At 41.2% G+C, this 21,432-nt stretch overlaps 1 protein-coding gene across 1 annotated transcript in view; it reads right to left on the bottom strand.

Moving 5' to 3' along the window:
* Positions 1-21,432, bottom strand: part of SNTB1 (syntrophin beta 1) — a 112,973-nt gene that overhangs the window by 51,000 nt on the left and 40,541 nt on the right. The window contains exon 2 of the mRNA XM_066176701.1: positions 5,379-5,595. Coding sequence (XP_066032798.1) covers positions 5,379-5,595 — 217 coding nt within the window. The remainder of the gene's footprint in view (positions 1-5,378; positions 5,596-21,432) is intronic.

The following is a 21,432-nucleotide window of genomic DNA, read 5'->3' as shown; positions in this document are numbered from 1 at the left end:
AACCAAGGTATGGTCCTGTTCATCAAACAGGAGAGAGGCAGGGTGGGGGCACGAGTCAGACCATGTTTTCACCAACTTGAGAGATATCCAGAGCCTTCTTTACTGCCTAATACTTGCCTCCCTGTCCCCTCAGTTCCCCTTAACTTATATAAGCAGGAACATGAAGAGGTACAGGAGTTCCTTCGTCTTTCATTCCCTCATCTACTTCAAGATGTTTGTCTTTTTATTGCACTTTCACACCTTACAATTATTTACAATGATTGTAAGATGTAAAAATGCAATAAAAAGCATTTTACAATCTTCTGCATACATCTTATATTTGTTGTGAGCATTCATGACTCAAGTTTTTTGATGCAAGGATTTGTTTCTACTATGCCATATTAAATCTGTTTGAAACTCAGGTTTTTTCTTAAAGAAGCTTCAACGTTAGTTTTCATGTCTTATTGTAACAAAAGTAAATACATGCAAATCCACTAGAATTTGTTTTATATTTAAGATTTTGAAATTCCATTTTAGAATCACAGTGCTATTTCACGCTGCATAAGTTACATACTTATACATCAACTACAGCTTAAAATGTTAAATCTCACTATTACTGTGCATTACTGACATTATTGTTATTAAATAATGTAAGAAGAAATTCTTATTTAAAAATATGTATAAAAGGAAGTTTTGGGAGCAATGGCTTCACAATAGATTTTGTGAATACTTCATTCAGTGAACCAGCATTTCCCAATGCAAAAAAAAAACTCCCAAAAAATTAAAACAAACAAAAAAAACACCTCAAAGTAATGAAGGTGCTTGAATCTATTGCTGCCTTTGGAGTAAATAGGTCTCAGTCTGTCCTGTTCTGCACCTCCTTGATGTCTTGGGAAGCTCAGGTAATTCCCAGATGCAGCTCACTGGGCAGAGTGCAGTGAGGTACCAGTGAGGCTGGTACCAGCCAGTTCCTCTGCCACCTTGTAGTGGGTTGACCCTGAATTCCGGGCACCCACCAAAGTTACTCTATCAATACTCCCCTCCACTAGTGGACAGGGGACAGAAACTGTAACAGGTTCCTAAGCTGAAATAACAACCAGGAGTAATTACTCACAAATACCATAACAGAAAAACAGGCTCCAACTTCGGGAAATTAATTGAATTTATTACTTACAAAATCAGAGCAGGATACTGAGAAATAAAATTAATCTTAAAAATACCATCTCCCCGCCACCCCCTTTCTTCCCAGGCTCTACCTACTCCCCTCCAGTGGCACAGGGAGACAGGGAATAAGGGTTATAAATTCATCACAGGTTGTTCCTGCTGCTGCTCAGAGAGAGGAGTCCTTCCCTTGCTCCAGTGTGGGGTTCCTCTCATGAAATTCTTCATTAACTTTTCCAATGTGAGTCCATCTCATAGGCTGCAGATCTTCATGAGGCTCCAGTGTGGTTCCCCTTCCACAGGGAGCAGTCCTTCAGGAACAGGCTGCTCCTGCATGGATCCCCCACAGAGTCGCAAGTCCTGCCACCAAACCTGCTCCAGCCTGGGCCCCTCTCTCCACAGTCCCTGCCAGGAACCTGATTTTCCACACAATCACAGACTCTTTTGGGCATCTACTTGCTCCAGTACGGGCTCCTCCATGGGCTGCAGGTGCATCTCTGCATCCCTGTGATCCTCCCTGGGCTGCAGGGGCACGGCTGCCTCACCATGGGCTGCACCAAGGGCTGCAGGGGAATCAGCTACAGCAGCTGGAGCACATCCTGCCCCTCCTTCCTCACAACCTGGGTGTCTGCAGGGCTGTTTCTCTCACACATTCTCACTCCAATCTTCTCTGGCCACAATTACATCTGCAAAGTAATTTTCTTATCTTCCTTTTAATTATGTTGTCACTGAGCTGTTACTATGATTCCTGATTGGCTCAGCTTTGACCTGGTCCATCTTGGAGTTGGCTGGCATTGGCACTGTAGGACATGGAGGAAGTTTCTGACAGCTTCTCATAGAAACCATCTCTGTAGCTCCCCTGCAACCAGAACCTGGCCATGCAAACCAAGCACACACCTATAGAACACACCTGCTCAGTTTTATCTTTTGATAGTGATTCTCAGTCCAATCCTGAAATGGACAATGATTGGAAAAGTTCACTGCTGCGACTCCATCTGGGTCCATTTTTCCTAGCTTCCAGACCAAAGCAAACCTTTCCCATCAGAGGGCCACATCCTGTCCACGAGTAGCCCAGTCATTACGGCTGGACCCTGCTGAAGTTCCCAGTGAGGATCACACTGCTCTGGACTCCTGACACTGGAAGAACACGATGTGTGTACACCAAGTGCTGACAGGATCAGGCCCACAACACCTGGGTTTGGCTGAAAGATGTGAAAGCAGAATTTTAGGGTGATTTCAAAAGCAGATGAAAAAACCTTTTCCATCCGCACAGCATTGTCTCATTTCTCCAGGGAATGTCGTGTCTCCTGTGTTGTGTTCAGAAGTACCTTTGTATTATATCCCAAGATTTTAAAAGTACCAATAGAAAAAAATTCACCTAAGAGAACTTTTTTTCTGCTGTTCCTTAATATCACCACCAGAAATTAATGAAAATCTTTCTACACTGCAGCAAGACTTTCTGCTTATTGGCATTATTAGCCATGATCATTTCCACCTGTCCCTTCATTGGGAGGGGATGCTCCTCTGTGAGGCCTGACATTAACCTTTGCTGCTGCCACCAAAAACTTTCAGTTTCACCATCAGTTTTACAAGCAAACAACTGATTTAAGTACCAATTCCTTTGACCAGTTTCTTCCAGCCTATAACAAGCCCTTCCCCAAGAGAAGAATGGCACAGATGCTCTGCATCTTCTCTCCTGTTGCCATGTTTTAATTATTAAGAAAAAAAAAATCCTACACACTGATTTTGGTATTGGTTTGTATTAAGGATCTCCTCTGTGGTATCTTGCTGCTCTTTTAATCAGGTAACAGAAAAGACAATTCCCAACCTCCTCCAGAGTGAACCCACAGGCAGATGAGGTGAAGGAGACATCTGAGAACTGCTGGCTCCAAAAGCATCAGACTTCACTTCTGCTCCAAAATAACAAGCTCACCAAACCATCTGAGAGTAGACACAGACTTGAGAATCTTTGAACTGGGGTGAGTCTTCCATGAGAAGAAAAAAGTCCTATGCAGAGCTACCAGCTCTAATGGGAAAAACAATACTCCTCCATGCCCATTAAATCCATATTTCACTGCAGCTTTCTAAGAACTGGAGATAATTCAGTGCCAACAAGCAAGTATTTCCTTTTGGGCCCCTTAACATAGGTATCTTCTCATGCTGAACATCAAATCAGTTCACGCTGGTCCCAGAAGGCTGCTGACATTATCCCCAGCCTGCACTGAGGAAACCACTGCACTGGAAAACTCAGGCTTTCCATGCCCACAGTTGCTCTTAAATGAAAATTAGCTCAGTTATAGTCCAAAGGAGCCCTTTAATGGCCAACATATCCTCTGGCATCCTGCCAGCAGAGCTCTCTTAAAGCCATCCAGCAAAGTGACACCATCAGTTACAAAATCTATGTTTGTCAGGTCACTGAATTATGAAACAGAAGTGTTGTAAGCATGTAAGGACATGTCTTAGGCTCTACTGTGAGCAAAGATAAAATTATTTTTCTGGAATCAGATTACTATCTTGGAAGGCATTCCAGTGGGAAAGGGTCTCTGCATTGTAATAGCATTTATACTGGGAAATATGAGTTCCAGTGTTCAGAATTGTTAAAAAACACTGAAACCAGTAAAGATGCTAATCCATGGGGTGCTACTACGACACAGCAGCTAGTATGATGGTGAGGTACTGCATGCTTGGATGGAAAAATCCATCTTAGACTGCACTGCTGGACTACAGTAAAAATCATAAGCCACTCTTTCCACAGGAAATGACAGCAACACAAAATGAAAACCATGATAACAAGCAATATGACTCTCCCACACATTACTTCCTAGTAACACTGAAGAACACACACATTTGTAGCATACTTCAAAAAAGTCAGCTCCATTGCAGCGGTATCGTGAGCAATGAATTTGTCCCTGAACCGGTCCTGGCTCTCAAACCAACTAAGGGTCAGGAGAGTGACAGAAGGTGAAAAACACAATAAAATCAAAAAAGAAAGGGGAAAAAATACAACAAAATAAAGTCAATGCAGGCAAAGTATCATTACATTGTAGTGATTCAAAAAATATGACCTGTGTGAATATTTCTAAAATACACTCCATGGCAGAGAGAAAGACAAACTCTCAGACAAATGATACAGCTGTCAAACCTTAAACTGTGCAGACATATACGGAAAAAAAAAGTAGACAATATCAATAAACATCTTGTTCTAAAATGAGAAGGACTGCTGGGGTTATTTCTGGTTGCACTTCTGTAGCAGTCAGTTACCACTGACTATGGTGGCAACCACTACGTGAGATGAAGAGCCAAGGCAAAATAAAGCTATACTAAACAATAAAGCATGGAGGGGGAAAATTGAAAGGTCAGACAAAGATAAAAAGGAAAGATGGAAAACTACACAGATACTAATAAAGTTTCTTAATTTCAATGCAAGAGATTACAGAGAAACCCATCCTTCCCAAGCCACTTTCTGCTCTCCCCACTTCTTATCCTTCTCTGCAAATGAAAATGTAACTTTTGTTTACGCCTATATGTAAATGCTGAAAATCAAAGGTGTTACACCCAGCCTCTGAGCACTGCAGAAAAATGAAAAGGCCATTATTTGGATGGAGAATCAGTCTGTATCACTAACTTGACTGTTCCCTTTTTTATTAGCAGCTGTTAGAGAAGAGATCAGAGAGTGTGCTGGTGCAGCTGTTCCACATATGTTATAAATAAGGGCTGGTAAAACCTCATCCTATTTTTAACATTAAGAAAAAGAACAAGTCACAAAAACTCCCCATTAATGCCTTGTAAGTGGAACTTTTCTCCTGTTCTTGACTTTAATGTCCAGAACTGAATACTCAAACCAGATCATTCTTAAAAAAATATCCCTTAAAAAAAAAGGGAAGAAAATGCAATTTAGTGGAATGAGATTTATCCAGCCTGGAGGATGTAACCAATTAGTGTGTACAGTGTCTTTTCCTTCAAAAGCAGACACTTAATCAGGATGAAAACAACCCCCTGAGATTCTATTTCCAACAAAAGTGCTGGATTACTGCATCGAAATTTCTCCAGCATAACCCAAAAGCTGAGCTCACGTGGCTCAGACAACACCACCCACCCTTCCCAAAGCAGCGCTCTCTTCCCTCACTGGGCTGCTGCGTGTGGCCAGGGCTGCTCCTGCTCACCAACCCCAGCACGGAAAACATCAACAACCATCCAACGTGAAAGCGCAATCCCAGCCCAGGCAAACCCCCATTCACCTGTTTTCGGGGTCTGACACAGTCATGTTGCGTGTCACGTAGCACATCTTGAGGGGAATTGTCTTCCTGTCCCTGTGGATGGAGAGCGAGAGCTGCGACATGGGGTCGGCGGAGGCACTGCCCAGGCGTGGGGACTCGGGCGGAGGCGTCTCCCACCCGATCTCTGACACCGGGGAGCCCTTCTTCACATAGGGGGTGGCTTCTCTCATGTATTTCACTAAGGAAGAGAGAAAAAGAGATGGAAAACAATAAATAAATGAATATTCAGGGATTGCATGCCCATGTGAGTTCTCTGGACTGGTGTCAACCCTCAGTGCTGTCCATTATTTCTGCTCACCATGCATCCCAGCATGGGAAGCTGTGCAAATACAGAAGATGGAGATGTGCCTGCTGCCAGTGTTGGTACAGTGCTATGAGTAAAATGAGGGAAAAGAACAGAATGGGCAAAGTAAGAACACACAGCCATACACTGAAGGCCAGGAGAGAGCCATCCCACCTTTCTGTGACAGTGGGTAAGCAGTCATGCAACAATTGCTTCATACAGAAGCTGTGAGCTCTCTGAGGTACAGGGATGTTTTAAAGAAAGACATTCAACCAAGTGACAGTGACCTTATTATTCCCCTACTTAAAATGTTCCAGCAATATTTCCAGTGATTCCAACTCACATCTTGCTTCTGGTTCACACTTACCAGTGTCCCACCACTAATCTCAACAACTATTTCTGCTTGCAGGGAATAGTTTTACCTAATCTACTTGTACATTATATATATGAAGTAAACAAAAAACAATTCACTTCTTAGCCTTCTCTTGGGGAAATAAAATTGAGACTGAGCCATTTGTGAGAGTGAAGGTGCCAGATTAGATCTCAGCCTCTTCTGGGCTTTCTTCCAGAATGGGTAAGAAAAGTGAATGTAGGATTCTGAAATTATCTTACTCTATTAAAAACCCAATACCCCTTTTACATGTATACTTCATACTCCCCTCTTTATGCAGGCAAATACTGCAACATCTTTCTCTTGTTTTTTAATTCTTTTCATAGTTTAAGCTCACTTTTGCTTTTGCTATTGATGTGCTTGACAAATCTGCCAGTCACAGCCTCCTTCCCCTTCACAAACCTGATGGAGCTCAGACAAGACAAGACAAGACAAGATGTCCCAATTAAGTTCCCTGGTAAAGCCAATATTCCCCCTGCACACAGCTGTGGCTGCATCACTGGCTGTTGGCACTTGATTGTACCCACAACTCAAACAGCAGTGACATGACCTGAAAGGGCCTGGGCATTGTGAACTTATTTGGGGAAGTTATTAAAATGCTGTGAGAGAACAGTTCAGGGAAATGGTGGAGGTCATCGTGTCATGTCAGCTCAGCTGAGAAAGCTAGGAATGACTGAATAACAGAAAGGTGGGTAAATCACAAAAGGGCATTGTGGTGAAGGATGGTAAATTAGGGAAAGCTGACTGAAGGTTTTGAGTTGGAAACGAAAGCAAGACAAGTATTCAGAAGAGGGGAGAAGAACAACAGTGTTCCTGTCAAAACCACAGATCAGGTGATTAGCTTCGGCAGCATTATTTTCAAGGCACTTCATAAAAATTTTACCAAGAGAGAAAGCAGTACAAATCTAGATTCCAGGCTTTGTGAGCAGCTATTGCTACTTTTTCTCTAAAACATCTTAGTTTTAGAGAAAACCATCTTGCCATTGTTCATTTTATCCTTTTTTAAAAAAATTTGTTAACTTCACACACAAGGACTCCTGTGTTTAGGTATGTTATGGGATATTCCTTTCTGAGAAGGACCATTTGTGATTTATCAGAAAGGCTGTCCACTCAACATTGATGTTTTTATTTCCTTGTCCGATCCTACTCTGAGTATTTTCTTAAATTAATTTGTTCCCTTCTCAGGAAAGAGTTGGCACAGAACTCTGCCAGGCTTCCAGAAACTATTTCAGGCAAAAAGAGATGAGACTGATTTTTTAAAAACTTTTTTAGATTTCTACCTAAAGTCCACTATCTAAAAACCTGTGTTACATAACTCCCCAAACCAGTGCTCATCCTTGTGTACTCCAAAAATTACACAATGTTCAAAGGTGCTGAAAATAAGCAGTTGTTTCCAGTGTCATAGAGATACTGGTTTCAGCAGTTGCCACCTCAGTTTGGATGTACTCAAAGCCTTAGGGAAGCCAAGAAACAGAACAGATACAGGTGTGGTGAATCTATTCCTGTTAACACTGAACCAACACGACTCTGTCACTAATTTATATGGGAAGAACAGCTGAAGCTGTGAAAATCACATCCAACTTCAAACAAAATTTTGTTCTCTTTAAAATTGGAGATTGATTTGTTGAAAAAAGTAATCCAGTCAGTTTTTGAACCCTGGTACAGTGACATGCCAGCAAATGTGATTCCAAATAAAGGCCCAGGTCTCAACAGTGTAGCTATTTAACCTGTGCTATTTTTGTCCTTTTTCAGTTGCAGCTATATCCATTCAACCTTAGCATATTTTAATTAAGAAAAGGAGAGAGGGGCAGCAGGAGGAAGGAAGCTGAAGTAAAAATTTGTCTGAAAACCTAAGCAGGAACACAAAATGTGAACTTAATTCCCCAGAGATGGGACAGAAGAAAAGCGGCAGCCCTTCCATGTGCCAAAAGCCAAGTTTCCATGCAATGTACCGGTGAATTCACGGCAGACAGCTGCAGTGTTTCAAAAAATCCCATGAAAAAGGAAGCAGGAGCAGAGGGAGTGCAGAAACAAAATCCTCTTTCCAGAAACTGAGTCTCAAGCACATCAAAAGCCAAGAAAACTACCTTGAGAATGTACATCCTATGAAAATTCCTTCCAACTTCTGAACTCAGACCTCTAGTTTCTACTACATTTCAATAGAAGATGGTTTCTCAGCCCCAGGGATATGAATAAAGACCTATTAATGCATTTATAAACTGCTAACACCATCTTCATATGAAACTCCACAGTAGAATGAAAAAATGAAGTACATTTATGCTTTCTGTTAAAAAAAAAAAGGCATTTTTCTAGCTTCTACTAATAAAATCCCACTTCCTACTAAACACAAGCACAGCTCTCTGGGTTCAAGGCTGAATTCTGCTGGGTTTTACAGCGCAGACTTTATGGCTGTTGCATATTTGCATATTCAGGTGTGTTTCATATTTTAAAAGCCCCCAAATGGATACATATAAAAGCACAAATATAATATGGGAGTGGAACAGGTGGCAGAACTTGATCCATTTATATTACTTTTTGTTATTATTTAAACCTCAGAGGCACTGCTTTCCATTTACTTCATCAACATCTGTAATTACATGCCCACACCCACAGCCCAGTTTATGAATTTAGCTGAAATCAGGCACACACTGTTCAGATGACTCATAAGTTTTATCAGCAATTATTTCCTATTTACCTCTAAATTCTGAGTGCAAATACTGCAGAACATGCTGTTTTATAACAATGCACCAGCAACCCTACTACATACAGAGCAATTTAGGATGACCCCACACGTTTACATTTTGCAGCCTGTTCACTAACCAGTTCTTAATCCACACAGCAGAAGTTGATATCAGTATCTATTATAGACATATTCCTATTCCACACTGCACTATCTGAGAATCACAGATACAGCAAAGTTAAACTGAAGTTATACAATTCACTTCCATCATCAAATTTTAAAACCAGAAAAAAAGATTATATAGTCTATTGGATATTAAAGTAATAATGTGGATAATACTCTGTTTTCAGAGCATTACACTCAAGATCTGGATTTTCTTTTCAATACAGCAGCACAGATTCAGGTACTGACTGAAAAAGAAAGTGACTCAAAAACACTGGGTTTATATATTGCCAATGAAACTACCTAATGAATTAAAACCTTGAAACATTTAATAAATATAAATGAAGCATGCCATTGTATAACAACTCTGGATTATGAAAAACTATTTTATAGGCATGTATACATATATATACCTTCAGAGTATATACATATGTCTAACATATATACAAATATTAAATATATATTTATATTAAAATGCCACAATATTTAAAACCATCAGAACACTGCAAACACAGGAAACAACATGCAGGGACTCAGAAAAAATTCTAATAGTTTCATTATTATAACTCAATTTACTTATAAACTGCAAGTTTAATCAGCAGTTGTCTAAAGTCATTTGTTTGATGCTATAGCTCAACTTCAGAGATCCTTATATTCAATACTAATTAATGATCCATACCCTTTTGCTGCACCACTAATAAGAAACTGCGGTCAAGCAATTAAAATTCCAATCTCCGGAGTGCCCCTCCCCACAAAGAAAAGAGGAAGGGAAGTGGCAATCAAATGAATTAATCCACTGATTCACATTGAAATATTTTGGATTTATTTTTTGATCTGCAAGACAGGCAACATAGCTTCCAAGAAAGTACTTCATTTATACATGCTTCTGCCAAGTCCCAAGACTCCACAATTAATCCTTTGTTCACAGATGACTTTTTTGGGGGCAAGAAGCAGGCTTTTAATGAGAGAAATACTACAGACCAACTTGGTCAGGTTCTTGGCCAGACGCCTTTCTGAGGAACTGGGACTCTTCTGACACATTCAAACTGTTTCCTAGGAGGGAAGACAAAGACCACTGAGGGGAAGCCAGCAAGCTGGAGGAAAGCTCTTTTGTTACTACAGGAATGAGGACAGGATGTGTAGGTTTACAATACGAAAGTAAAAGGAACAACATACCCGAATCTGCTTGAAGACACTTGATCAAGGAATTCCCCTTTGCAGGAGAAAAAGCACAGAGTGTCCTGTACCAAAATACCAGAATTTGCCTGCTAGGCTTTATGTGAGAGATCAAATTTCCTCTAAACTCAAGCCAAGTGCATGCCTTATAGTGAGGCACTGTATAAAAATGAGATGAGCTGCTGGTGCCATCATCAAAACTAAGACCCAAAGAAAAGAATTAATGAATCAGACCATCTATGAAGAGGTGTCACATGATCCTTTCAGCAGCTTTAATGTGGCCATAAACCAAAAAACAGTCATCAATCCTGCTTGTCAGTGTTTCCACTACATTTCCTACAAGAAACATCTGTTACGATGTTCGGACAAGTATTATCCGTTAGCATCATCTGCTTTCCCCAATGCTGAAATGGATGTGAAATAGTAAACCTCTTCATCTGCCAAAAGCATCAGGTCTCCATCTGGGAGATGACTGAAATTAGTTAAAATAAATACCTTGTGAGAATAAAAATCTCCTTTGTGCTTTGGCCATTTCTCACACTATAGTGAGACTATGCTCAGTTTCCCATTTTCTGCTGTTTTTAAAGTAATTCCACTGAATTCAGTGTATTGTCTATTCATCTCTTAAAGAGACAAGCTTCGATTTAAATCATAAGGGGCCATTTTAAAATCCTTTTTAGAATACATCTCATGTATTATACTTTTTATAAGGAAAACAAGAATGAATGTTTTGAAAGAATAACTTCAGAAAGGTCCAGGAGACAAACACATCTTTAAGATAAAGTTTGTCTGAAAGAAGCACCTTAGCAATTGGTTCCAAAAGGGGGCAAGTAAGCAATCAGGCTTCAAGTTTGAGTTTTCAGTAGGGTACAAATTGGCTGGATTAAAAATATCAACAACTGCATTTTAAAAATACAAAGAATACTTCACAGTGTCCTTTTAAATTTGCAGCTGATTTACAGGAGAGGTGAAGCTATGTTAAGGAGGGCTATAAGCACCATCACACACTTGCACTCAACAAATGAAGGCAGTACCTTCAAAGTACCTTGCAATAAGCGATTTTATGTTGTTAAGAGAATTGTTTTGTCAACAAGGCAAGAAGATTTGTGGTCATGGCCCCGTCAAACAGGAGAAAATGGGACTAAATAGGCTATTTTCAGGAAGCCATGCAGGGATGCAGTCTGTGAAACCTCATGGTTTTGATACCTTGAATAGGTCACAGTGATAAGCCACACCTTGTTATCTACATCAGGCTTCAAAAAACATAACTCACCACCAAAAGTGTCTTAGAATTTAAGAAATGGCAGGGGAAAATCCAGCACAGGTCCTGGCTGGAGCACTGGGCAGCCCCTGTGGATGCTTCCTCCTTCCCATCTACACCAGGTGCCTCCACTCTGATTTCAGCACTTGTGAAGCTGACACATGTAATGGAGATTAATTACGTTCCCAGGCCATCCCCTGCTTCTGTATAACACCAAAAATTCTTCCTTTAGCTATCCTCAGTTTATTTACCTGAGACTGCCTGTGATGTGGGATGATTTAGCCACTGATTCCCTAGGCCTGATGTTTCCCTTTAGCAAACACTTCTTCAACAATTTCTGAGTTTCCTCAGCATAAATGTTTTCTAGGGAGGGAAGGCTTCATAGGTCTTCTTATCTTGTGTAGCGTATCAATTTTGTCAACTACAAAGCCTCTAAATGTTAATTCATTTTCATTCCTCCACAAAGCCATGGTTTTGTACTGCACATAGAGCAGCATGAGCAAAGCACACAACTCAGGCCCCCCCAGCCTGTACCAGACAGCCTTAAAGCTTCACCTCCAGTCAGCACTCCCCACTCACTTCTCTCTGAAGTCACTTGGAGCTGGTCACTGCTAACCATCCCTCTTCAGCTCCACTGTGAGCTGCACTTCCATGGTCTAATAATGAAGTTTGTGTTTAAAGTTAACAGCACGCATGCTCGAGAAAGCAGGACAAATGTCATTGCTGGGGTGAGATTTTCTGTATTTCTGTTCAAAACACATTACAGAAACTAATCAGACAAAAACTTCCATCACACAGAATCAAAATGGAACTGGAGGCTGGAATATGTGACACCAGCACTTAAGCTGATGAAGTGATTAAAAGCAGCCACAGGTTGTCAGTAACCTGGTACACAAAAATTTCAAACTGGTAAAGTAATAATAATAATAAACTAAAGGCAGACTGTTTCCATTGAGTGTTTCTCAATTATAATATCCATTACTCATACCTACTACTGAAAGTGCTACAGTTTCCTTCAAGTAATTTAGTTTATTTTAAATTTCAAAGTTGCTGTTTCAATCAATTTGATGTATTCAGTTCAGAGTTTTGATATGTCACTAACAATAATTGCATGAATTCTAGAGTCAATTCCCCCTAGGCTATTCATCTATCTTTCAAAAACTTTACCTACTGCAGCAAAATAAATGCATATACATCTCTTTCTTCATAATCTGGAAAAAAAATTTGCTTGTAAATCCCAGAAGTACATTGTTTGGTTAAAAAGACGATGCTTATAGCTTGATCGAGGAGACACTGATGCTACCTTGAAGAGGTTGTACTCAAAAGGAACAGGACTCAGTGGAGAACACAGAGCAGCTACATTGCACAAGTGTCTCTTACCAAATAAACTACAAATTGAAAAAACTACTGCCAAAACCTGAAGGCTGTAGCTATCTAACCTACTACCTTTTTAAGTAAAATGTGACACAGCTTATTTGCTACATTGTTATGTGACACTGAATTCTACGATTGGAACTATAGAGAGCTTTCATAATGGAAGTGGAAAACATCTGAAACCGTCAATTTGGAAGCTGAACATGGAAATTAGCAGTCACATTTTGAGAAAAAGCATTGTGGGACCTGTGATTCACTCATTGATAACCAAACTGGAGCTTCTGCTTGTCCCCAAAGTAGAATGTTCCCTAAGTTTGACAAAAAAGGGAAGGGGAAGGGGAAGGGGAAGGGGAAGGGGAAGGGGAAGGGGAAGGGGAAGGGGAAGAGGAAGGGAAAGGGAAAAAAATGTGGTTTAGTCAAATGGTATTAGGAGTAGGTAACCCTACTCAAAAGTAAAACAGAAAAATGTAACTTGATGGAAAGAGGAGAAATGGAGCGAAATACATTTCTTCAATGGAACTGAGGCACTCAGATTTGTAAAGGCCTTCTCCTACCCAAAATTGACACTATATTTTGAAACCTTTTACCTCAGTCTCAGGAATAAGTTGATTCAGAATTTTTTTGTGTGCTGCTCATGCTTGTTTCCCAGCCTCTGTCAGTATTTATAGATCCCTCTTCCATCACCCACACACTCAGATGGAATTCAAGGTGTCTGGCATTGCCAGCATGCTATAATTTTTCTATTTACATGAGTAATCTCAAGTGTCAGAACAAATATTTCAACTGCTAGTGATTATGTGAAAAATACATAAGGGTATTACAGTTTTAGAGGATGCTGTTATTTCAGCAGGCACACAAATCATTAAGTAGTACAGGGTAGACTGAAAACGGCACTCACTGAGAGGGAAATTATTATGCTGTGTATGATTGTACCTGTTTTACAGATGGCTAAACTGACACAGGCAAGTTAAACTGCCTTCCTCAAAGTCACACAGTAAGTCACTGACAGACTTCTCAGCATTATACTTATTTTCTACCTATATTACTTTTCCTGTTTAAACAACTCGAAGAGATCCTAGTGCCAGTGAAAATTGGATTCACAATGTCTACTGTCTTCTCCCTATGAGAACACCTTTGAAGACCTTCCAAGATCTTCAGGATTTATTTTGAAGAGCAGAGCTGCAATCACTTGCAAAATTTCAGTTCACCCTTTTCATTCTTCACCAAGACTTTTAAAAATGAACAGGGCATGCATTTAGCTAAGAACTTGCTGTAACTCCTGCGGCTGGGCTGTGCACCAAAAGGCATCAGATCACCATAAAAGTCTTTGTTTTGGGGAATCCTTTAGTTTGCAACCTTACCAATAGGACAGGCCAATGGCCACATCCAGAATCCTCAAGTACCAGAGATTATGAATACTTTATCCATATGGGGAAGGGAGGAAGGGAGCAAAGAATACAAACACTATTTAAGTTCAATGGCAAACACAAATCCCAGACTGATTAGGGGAAACTGGGATGAATGTTTCTGACATGGGCATAACGTAGTAACTCTGTTTTTACCTAGCTCAAGAGCACCTTTGCCTGGTTCTGAAGTCCAAGCATGGCCTCACACTGCTTCTACTCTACCTAAAATCATTTGCAAGATTACCCAGCAGGAGAGTGGCACACCTGGAATGAGGTTTGGCTGTACACCTATTTCCTGGCTCATCGGCAGACTGGAAGAAAACCACCTGGAGCAGACAGATTGCTCTCTGAGGCACTGGATGGGAGAGAAGAGCTCACATGACACCACCCCTTGTATTTCAAGGGGTAAAGGAAACAGGACTGTATATGCAGGAAGGGTGATGAAAGGAGTCAGACAATGAAACATTAAACCACATCCTTGTTGCCTCAGTTCTTTGGCTCCCAACTGAATGGAGCTCTTTTCTACCAGGGATTATGGTTTTCTCTAGGAATAAGCCAATCAACAAACTACAACAATCAACAATTAAAGAATAAGCACACTAGTCATTAGCATCAGCTAAAAGGTTTTCAGAAACCACTTGCACTTTGAGCAAGCATGGGAAGTTCTCAGAACTGACACACAGAAAGAGACTGAGAGCTCTGCTGCCATAGGACCATGGACGGCATTGTCTGCTGCTCTTGGCACCTCAAAGTCTCTTACCAAGATGACAGCTCTTCTATTCTTATCCCTGAGGAGCTATAGTTACTGTATCTTAAAAAATGCCAATGATCCATGATGGAATATGGTCCTCCTGGGACTTCAGTGCATAATGCAATTTGGGGTGAGTAATACTTGGGAGGAGGGGCAGGCTTATTACTTTTAAATAGTCTCATCTAAAACTATTCTACAGACAGGATCTCAAAAACGAATTAATGAACACAGTGAACAAGGAAAACAATAAAAATCAGTATTCTGAAAATACTGATTTCAGAAACTTTTTTTCCATGAAATGGTTTTGTGAAGTGCGTTAAAAATACATCTTCATTCAAGTTCTTTTCCTTCTCTACAAACAAAACAGAACTGTGAATTGACATTTTGATTTAAAATGTCTTTTTAAGATCAAACTCCTTTTCTAATAAATATTTCATAGAGTCTCCCAGTATCCATTTTGTCTGCTGGAAAATTTATACAGTTATGATTCTATTAGGTTTCTTGCAGTGGACTGGGCATTTAATCAATGAGAGCAAAGAGCATCTAAATAGGGTTAGGCTGCAAATTCCTTTCAGTGAGAAGTTAAATCCCCATTAGCTTTGAGCCATAAGCCCCCCGGGGTTTAGCACGCAGCTTAAAAGATAACTCTGTGAGGGGTCATGGCTCTTTACTTGAGGCACAGAAAGCCTATTTCACAGATCGCCCTGCAATAATAATGTAAATATAATCCCGTTTCAGTAGGCGCTTTATCCTTACAGAAAACAAGCAATGTTTTCTGTCCCAGAAAAAAAAAAAAATCACATTAATCTTCAATTTAAAGGTAAAGTAATCCCCTGCTTCATTCAAGCTGTATTATAGAGAACTACTGAGTCTGTCCTGGCCCCGTGCTGATGCTGGGGCCAGCAAAGTTCCCCCACCTCTCTGTGGAGCAAGAGAGGCACAGGTTGCTCTCAGCAGCTGCTTTCAACAAGTGAAGTTGACTCAGCACATCAAAACACATTTGCTAAATGCCGGTTTCGACTGTTTCAGGTTAGGTCAAAGCCAGGTTAAAATAGTACAACCTATTGTTTTTCAAAGTCTGCAAACTGCCTGCCAAGTACTTTTCGGTCAACTAGTACAAGAGGCTGATAACAGAGGCTGAGAAAGAAACTGGCAATTTCAAGCGGAGCTTCAAAGGGCTGTAATAAAATGCAACTCTGGTTCATATCATCACAGAGAAAACCATTTGTTTAATCAGTGAGAAGAGTGCTAATTTGTTTGTATCTCAAATTTATTTGCCATTTATACTACTGGACCACTTACCAGGATTAGTGAGGAACCAGGGCATGACAGCCTCAGATGCTGTGCAAACAGAGAACAAAAAGCCGGTCCCCTCCCAAAGATCTTAGAAATCAAGTACAAGTTAAAGGACAATAGGGGCATGACAAGGAAATAAGCAGGAAGAAGAACCCACGGTAAAAATTATGCATGTATCTCCCCATGTTGTTACAGCTGTATTGCATTCCCTGTAACAGAGACAGCAGTAGCAGGTGCTGTTTGTAAAAACACTGAAAAAACATGAGTGGGGTGATACAGTTGCTAGGATGCTTTTACAATTAACAGTGGCAAGAATTTTCCGTTGTTATCACTGCTACTTCCGAAGCAGGGATTCCACCAAGACACAAACTTTCAGCACCACCTCAGGCATAAACGGTTTTCACACTGGAGCTGTAGCCTGAATTCTGCTGTTAGGTGTAAATATAGATATAAAAGCATTCGTTTGAATCGAGGACAGCTCAAGTGACTGGGAACAGTTAGCCAGATGAGGATGCCCGGCAGAGCCTGTATGGGCAGGCAGACTGGCCTTGAGGCACATATAATGAAAAGTCCTCAGTACACGTGCAGATTAACAGCAGCTCTGCTGAACCTCACAATCTCTGTCTTGGCCTCACGTGTTCAGTCCAAATCACACAAAAGGGAAAAAAAACCCACCTTGGTTGTATGTCCGTCCTGTGAAACCTGGGAATAATCCTGTTGCAAAAGTAAATAAGCCTGCAAGGTTTGCATACTGAAAGCAAAGGATAGCACATGTGTATGCTTCATTACTGTAACTGGTTCTCTTTATACTCTGGTGTGGGAGTACCTTTGAAATGAGGAGCTGAAATGTGGCTTTCTCAGCCACATCTGCGCTTTTACAGAGGCTTGGGGATACACAACAGGGATAACTATCTGTTTGAGGCTTGTTTGCTTTATTTAGCTCAAGGGCAGGTCTCTCACTACTTGCAGAGAGCACAATCAGATTATATCAGTGCTGCTGCCTTTTTTTTTTTTTTTTTTTTTTTTTTTTAGCAGCCGCAGCACTGATGGGCAGAGAGGGGGAAAGAATGTATCAAGAATAATTTCTGCCTCAAAGAGTTTCTGATCTCAAAGTCACTTACAATTTCTGCCAAAGTCACTGGGTTCATCATCAGTGGGAATTAGCTCAGGTCAAATGGTCAAAACTGAAGATATGAATAGTCTATAAAGAGGCAAAGAATGGGAAGTGGGAGGGAAACCAACCCTGACAGGTTATATAGTAGCATGAGTAGCTGTTGAACTCCAGTTCAACAAGAGATATCCCAAATGGAACCACTGGAAAAGGTCTTTGACATCAGCTTTAGTGTTGACATGATACTTCAGTGCAGATTGCAAACACCAGTCTGTCTCTGTCCCTACCGTCAGGGTGACTCTCATTTTCCTCACCAAAGGCCATCAGAATATTATCAACATATATTTCTAAAGACATCACTCACATAAATAAGCTGACCTTTGGGCTTATTGCTGTTGTAGGTTTGTGCTCCAGCTTTTAAAGGATAAGTTTGAAACTCTAGATTTCAGCAAGAATCAGAAATCAGAAAAAATTCAGTATTTATACTATACTCATCTACAACTCTTTAAAGACCAGTTCTACAATTGCGTCCCTTTTAGAGGCCGTAAAAGGCTGAAGTAAAGCTGGTGGCAGATTGAGACCCTAAAGCAAAACCTTTGAGGAATCTGCCTGATTGATTACTGAATTTAAGAAAAAAAGGTGAGGATCTGGGCGAGGATTATAAGATACCTCGTGGCAGAGGTATATCTGTGACATTTATATCTCTTCCACTACAGGCAGTGTTAGAAACTTATTCTGGTGGGTAAAAAATGGCCCACTAATTATGTGGGAGTTAGGAGCTGAGAATACTGGAGTGCTGTACACCCTCCTTGTTTAACCAAGGATTATTCTGTAGCTCTTTCATTAAATGCATGATAGATTAGAGAATGTACAAGCCTATCAATTGCGAAGAGAGCAGACCAGTTCTGAAGTATGTGCCAGTAAATAGAGTACTTCTAGGTCACTTCAGCTTCCTCCAGACTGTTTTCCACACTATTTATACTGCACTGCCTTGTTTTAGCCCACTGAAGGGACAAATCATCATCACATTCAGAGGCAGGACTAGGAGATTCATAAGATTCTTTAGGACTGACAGTACAATCCCTGGATCTCAGTTTAGCTTACAAACATTAGGCTTGGTTCACACTCTTTGAGGTTTTTAGGATTTGTGCTTAGCATGCAGCAACACTAATGATCAATGACCAGAAAACCCTCTCCAACAAAAGTGTTAATGAGATAATTCAGCAGCAACAGATAGACAACAGAGCAACTATATAGACACAAGCCAATACAGTAATACATAGACATTTATAAATGTACACAGATGTACATGCATCTTTTCAACTTCTGCCATCTACTAGGGTACTGTTAGAGATTTCTGGCTCCCCATTCCTCCAGCAGCTGTTACCTGATCACTGTGGTCCTATCCCTCAACCCGTGGGACCAATTCAACATTTGTTCCTCGGTCAGGAACTGAGCAGCAGCAGCAATCTGCCCTTCAGCCAGCATGTGCCCCAGCCCGTTCGCTGCCTCCCTCCCACGGGCACACACTGCACACCACTCTCTCCCACCCAGTGAGTGCCAATATCCTCCCTCCCTCCCTCCCCAAAACACCTAACCTTCCCTTTTACCCTTTCCTTCCCACAGCAGCAGCCTCTAAACTCTTCTGCTAAGGAGGGGGAGTAGGAAACACAGGAGGCACAGAGATAACCAGTGCTGCTGAGCCAGGCTGCCCTTTGCTCTGTGCAGAGGCTGCACACAGGAGCAGCAGCTGATGCTGGACCCCAGCATCCCTCCCACCCTGGCAGCACCCTAGGCTGGGACAGGTGCTGCAAGAAGCTCCCAGGCTGTGCTGTGCAGCTTGCAGAGCTGTCCCTGTGAGAAAGCACAGCAGCAAGAGCAGAAGAATCCTATGAACTACGTGTTGTACTCTGGTGAATGATGCCAACACATTCATGTCAGGAATTCTATCTACCATTACACAGAAATATTATCTCCCTGACCAAATATCTTTATAACATTCATAGTACTCTCTAACCAGTATTTTCAGGTCATTTCATGGCAGCTCAGCACTCACCACAGTCAGATCAAGTTGTGGGAGTAGGGTTTTAACGCTCTCTGCAAATGGAAGCCTTGGATAAAACAGGAACGAAGTGTCCATGCCGGGCCATGGCATGGCCACCACCACCTTCTGGCAGGCATGGTTGGAAGAAAGTTAAAGACAAAATATATTTAACAATATAAAGTGAAATTAAGTTTTGAGAAAGAAATCATGATTTTAATGGAAAAGAAAACTTTATCAAATCAAGGACACTGTATCCTAAAAACAAACAAATAAAAAAACCCCAATGAAACCAAACAACAAAAAACACCCAAACACCAAACAAACAGAATGCTTATTGGGGCTGTTAAAGAGATGTTACCTAACAGAATGAGCAAACTCATTACAGCCTGTCTATCTCCTTGAAATTCTTCACTTTCTTATAGTCTACAGTGCATTTCCAGAGCATTAGCTGCAATGGTGAATTCCAGCTATATTCAATACAGGCAGTAATTAAATGGTTATAAAAATGTGAAGCTGGAATGCTGACAAGCTCGATGAGCAACATAATCAGCAGTGATGGCCAGGGAGTCAATCTGCTCCATTTCTGCAATGGTTTAAATAACGTTTGTCAGGATCCCACAGTCAACACTTCTCCCCCTTCTCTTTGCATCACACCGCAGTAATAGTGCAGATGCCTGCTGTGCGCAGATGGAAAGCTCCAGAAATTCTTCAGGAGAAGTAAAACACCAACAGAAACCCTCATTCAATTAAGTCATGTTCCACCTTTCAGCAAGACCAACCCAATGGGCGACCGACAGCTCCTCTCCCAGACGTGCATCCCCCCACTTCTTATGGCACCCCAGATCTTCCTATTTCTTACTTCTGAACGGAAATAATTATATTTTTAAATACACACTCAGGAGTGTGTGGCTGACGTGTACCCATGAGGCTCAAGAAGGAGCTTCATATATTTACCTCAAAATTTGTGAACTGGGTTTTCATAGTAGATGAAACTCTCTTGAACAACACTGCTGCGGAAAAGATGATGCTATTGCCTTGGTCCCACACTTCTTACTAAAAACCATTTCCCAAATCTCTTACAGTGTTCTTGTAGCAGCAGGGCCTCTTTGTCCCCCAGGGAAGAGGTGAGGAAGGCAGGCCCAAGCACACAGGGACCAGGTGGCCCCTTCTGCTGTGTCCATTGCCCCTCAGCCCTGTACTGGAGCAGAGCTCTGCTGTAACTACAGCTGTCTAAAGCCAAGCCTCTGACTCGTGCTGTGACGAAAAGCAGGCTCCTTTGCAAGGGCTATCACTTTTAGAAGAACCATTGCTTTTCTTTAAACTCAACAGTTGCTCCTCCAGTGGGAGGAAAGGAAGTGTGCAGAGGCAACCCTGCTGCCAGCCGGGCCGTCCTGCACGGAGCAAAGCCCCAGCTGCTCACACAACCCTGCCTGTTCCTGGCAGCCATCAGACACTGAAATATCAGCAGAAGCAAAGGCACACACACTGATTTCTTCCCTACATATTCTCTTACACAACATACTGTTCACTACTCTACAGTCCTTCTGCAGCCTCAAACAGTCATTCAATTCAAATTACCTTTTCCTACCATCCTCTGCCTTCGATATCCTCACTACATTGCTTTTTATGGATACCCCTTTGTGCCTGTGCTCTGTTTCTGACAAAAAACCTACATGGCTTTCCCAACTGGTAACCACTAAGGAGAAGAAAAGAGATCAGCTCTATTTTACCATCTGATTTGTTTCATACAATCAATCAATTAGGTAGGTCAGGGCTGAGTAATTTCACAAAACTAGGTCTATGTAATAGCTCATCATCTTTCACTATTATTCTCACCTTTCATCCCTATTTTATTCTTATCAGCAGTAACACACACTTGTCACACTTCATCCTTAAAAGCTGATCTCTTCAATCAATGCACTGCCTTCCCTCTGCCTTCCTTCTGCACTGCCCAGCACCGTGGTGATGTGATCCTGACGTTCGCTAGAATGAAAAAAGTCTGTCTTGCTTTTGTGTTGCTCTCACTACAGACATCCAAGACGTCCTGTCAAAAGACGGAGAGGCAGGAGGAAGGAAAACA

Source organism: Chamaea fasciata, unplaced genomic scaffold, assembly GCF_029207755.1.
Source record: "Chamaea fasciata isolate MVZ Bird 193981 ecotype frontalis unplaced genomic scaffold, bChaFas1.0.hap1 SCAF_1, whole genome shotgun sequence".
Classification (NCBI taxonomy): domain Eukaryota; kingdom Metazoa; phylum Chordata; class Aves; order Passeriformes; family Sylviidae; genus Chamaea; species Chamaea fasciata.
Note: the sequence above shows the minus strand (reverse complement) of the source record. Positions and strands in the feature narration are given on the sequence as shown.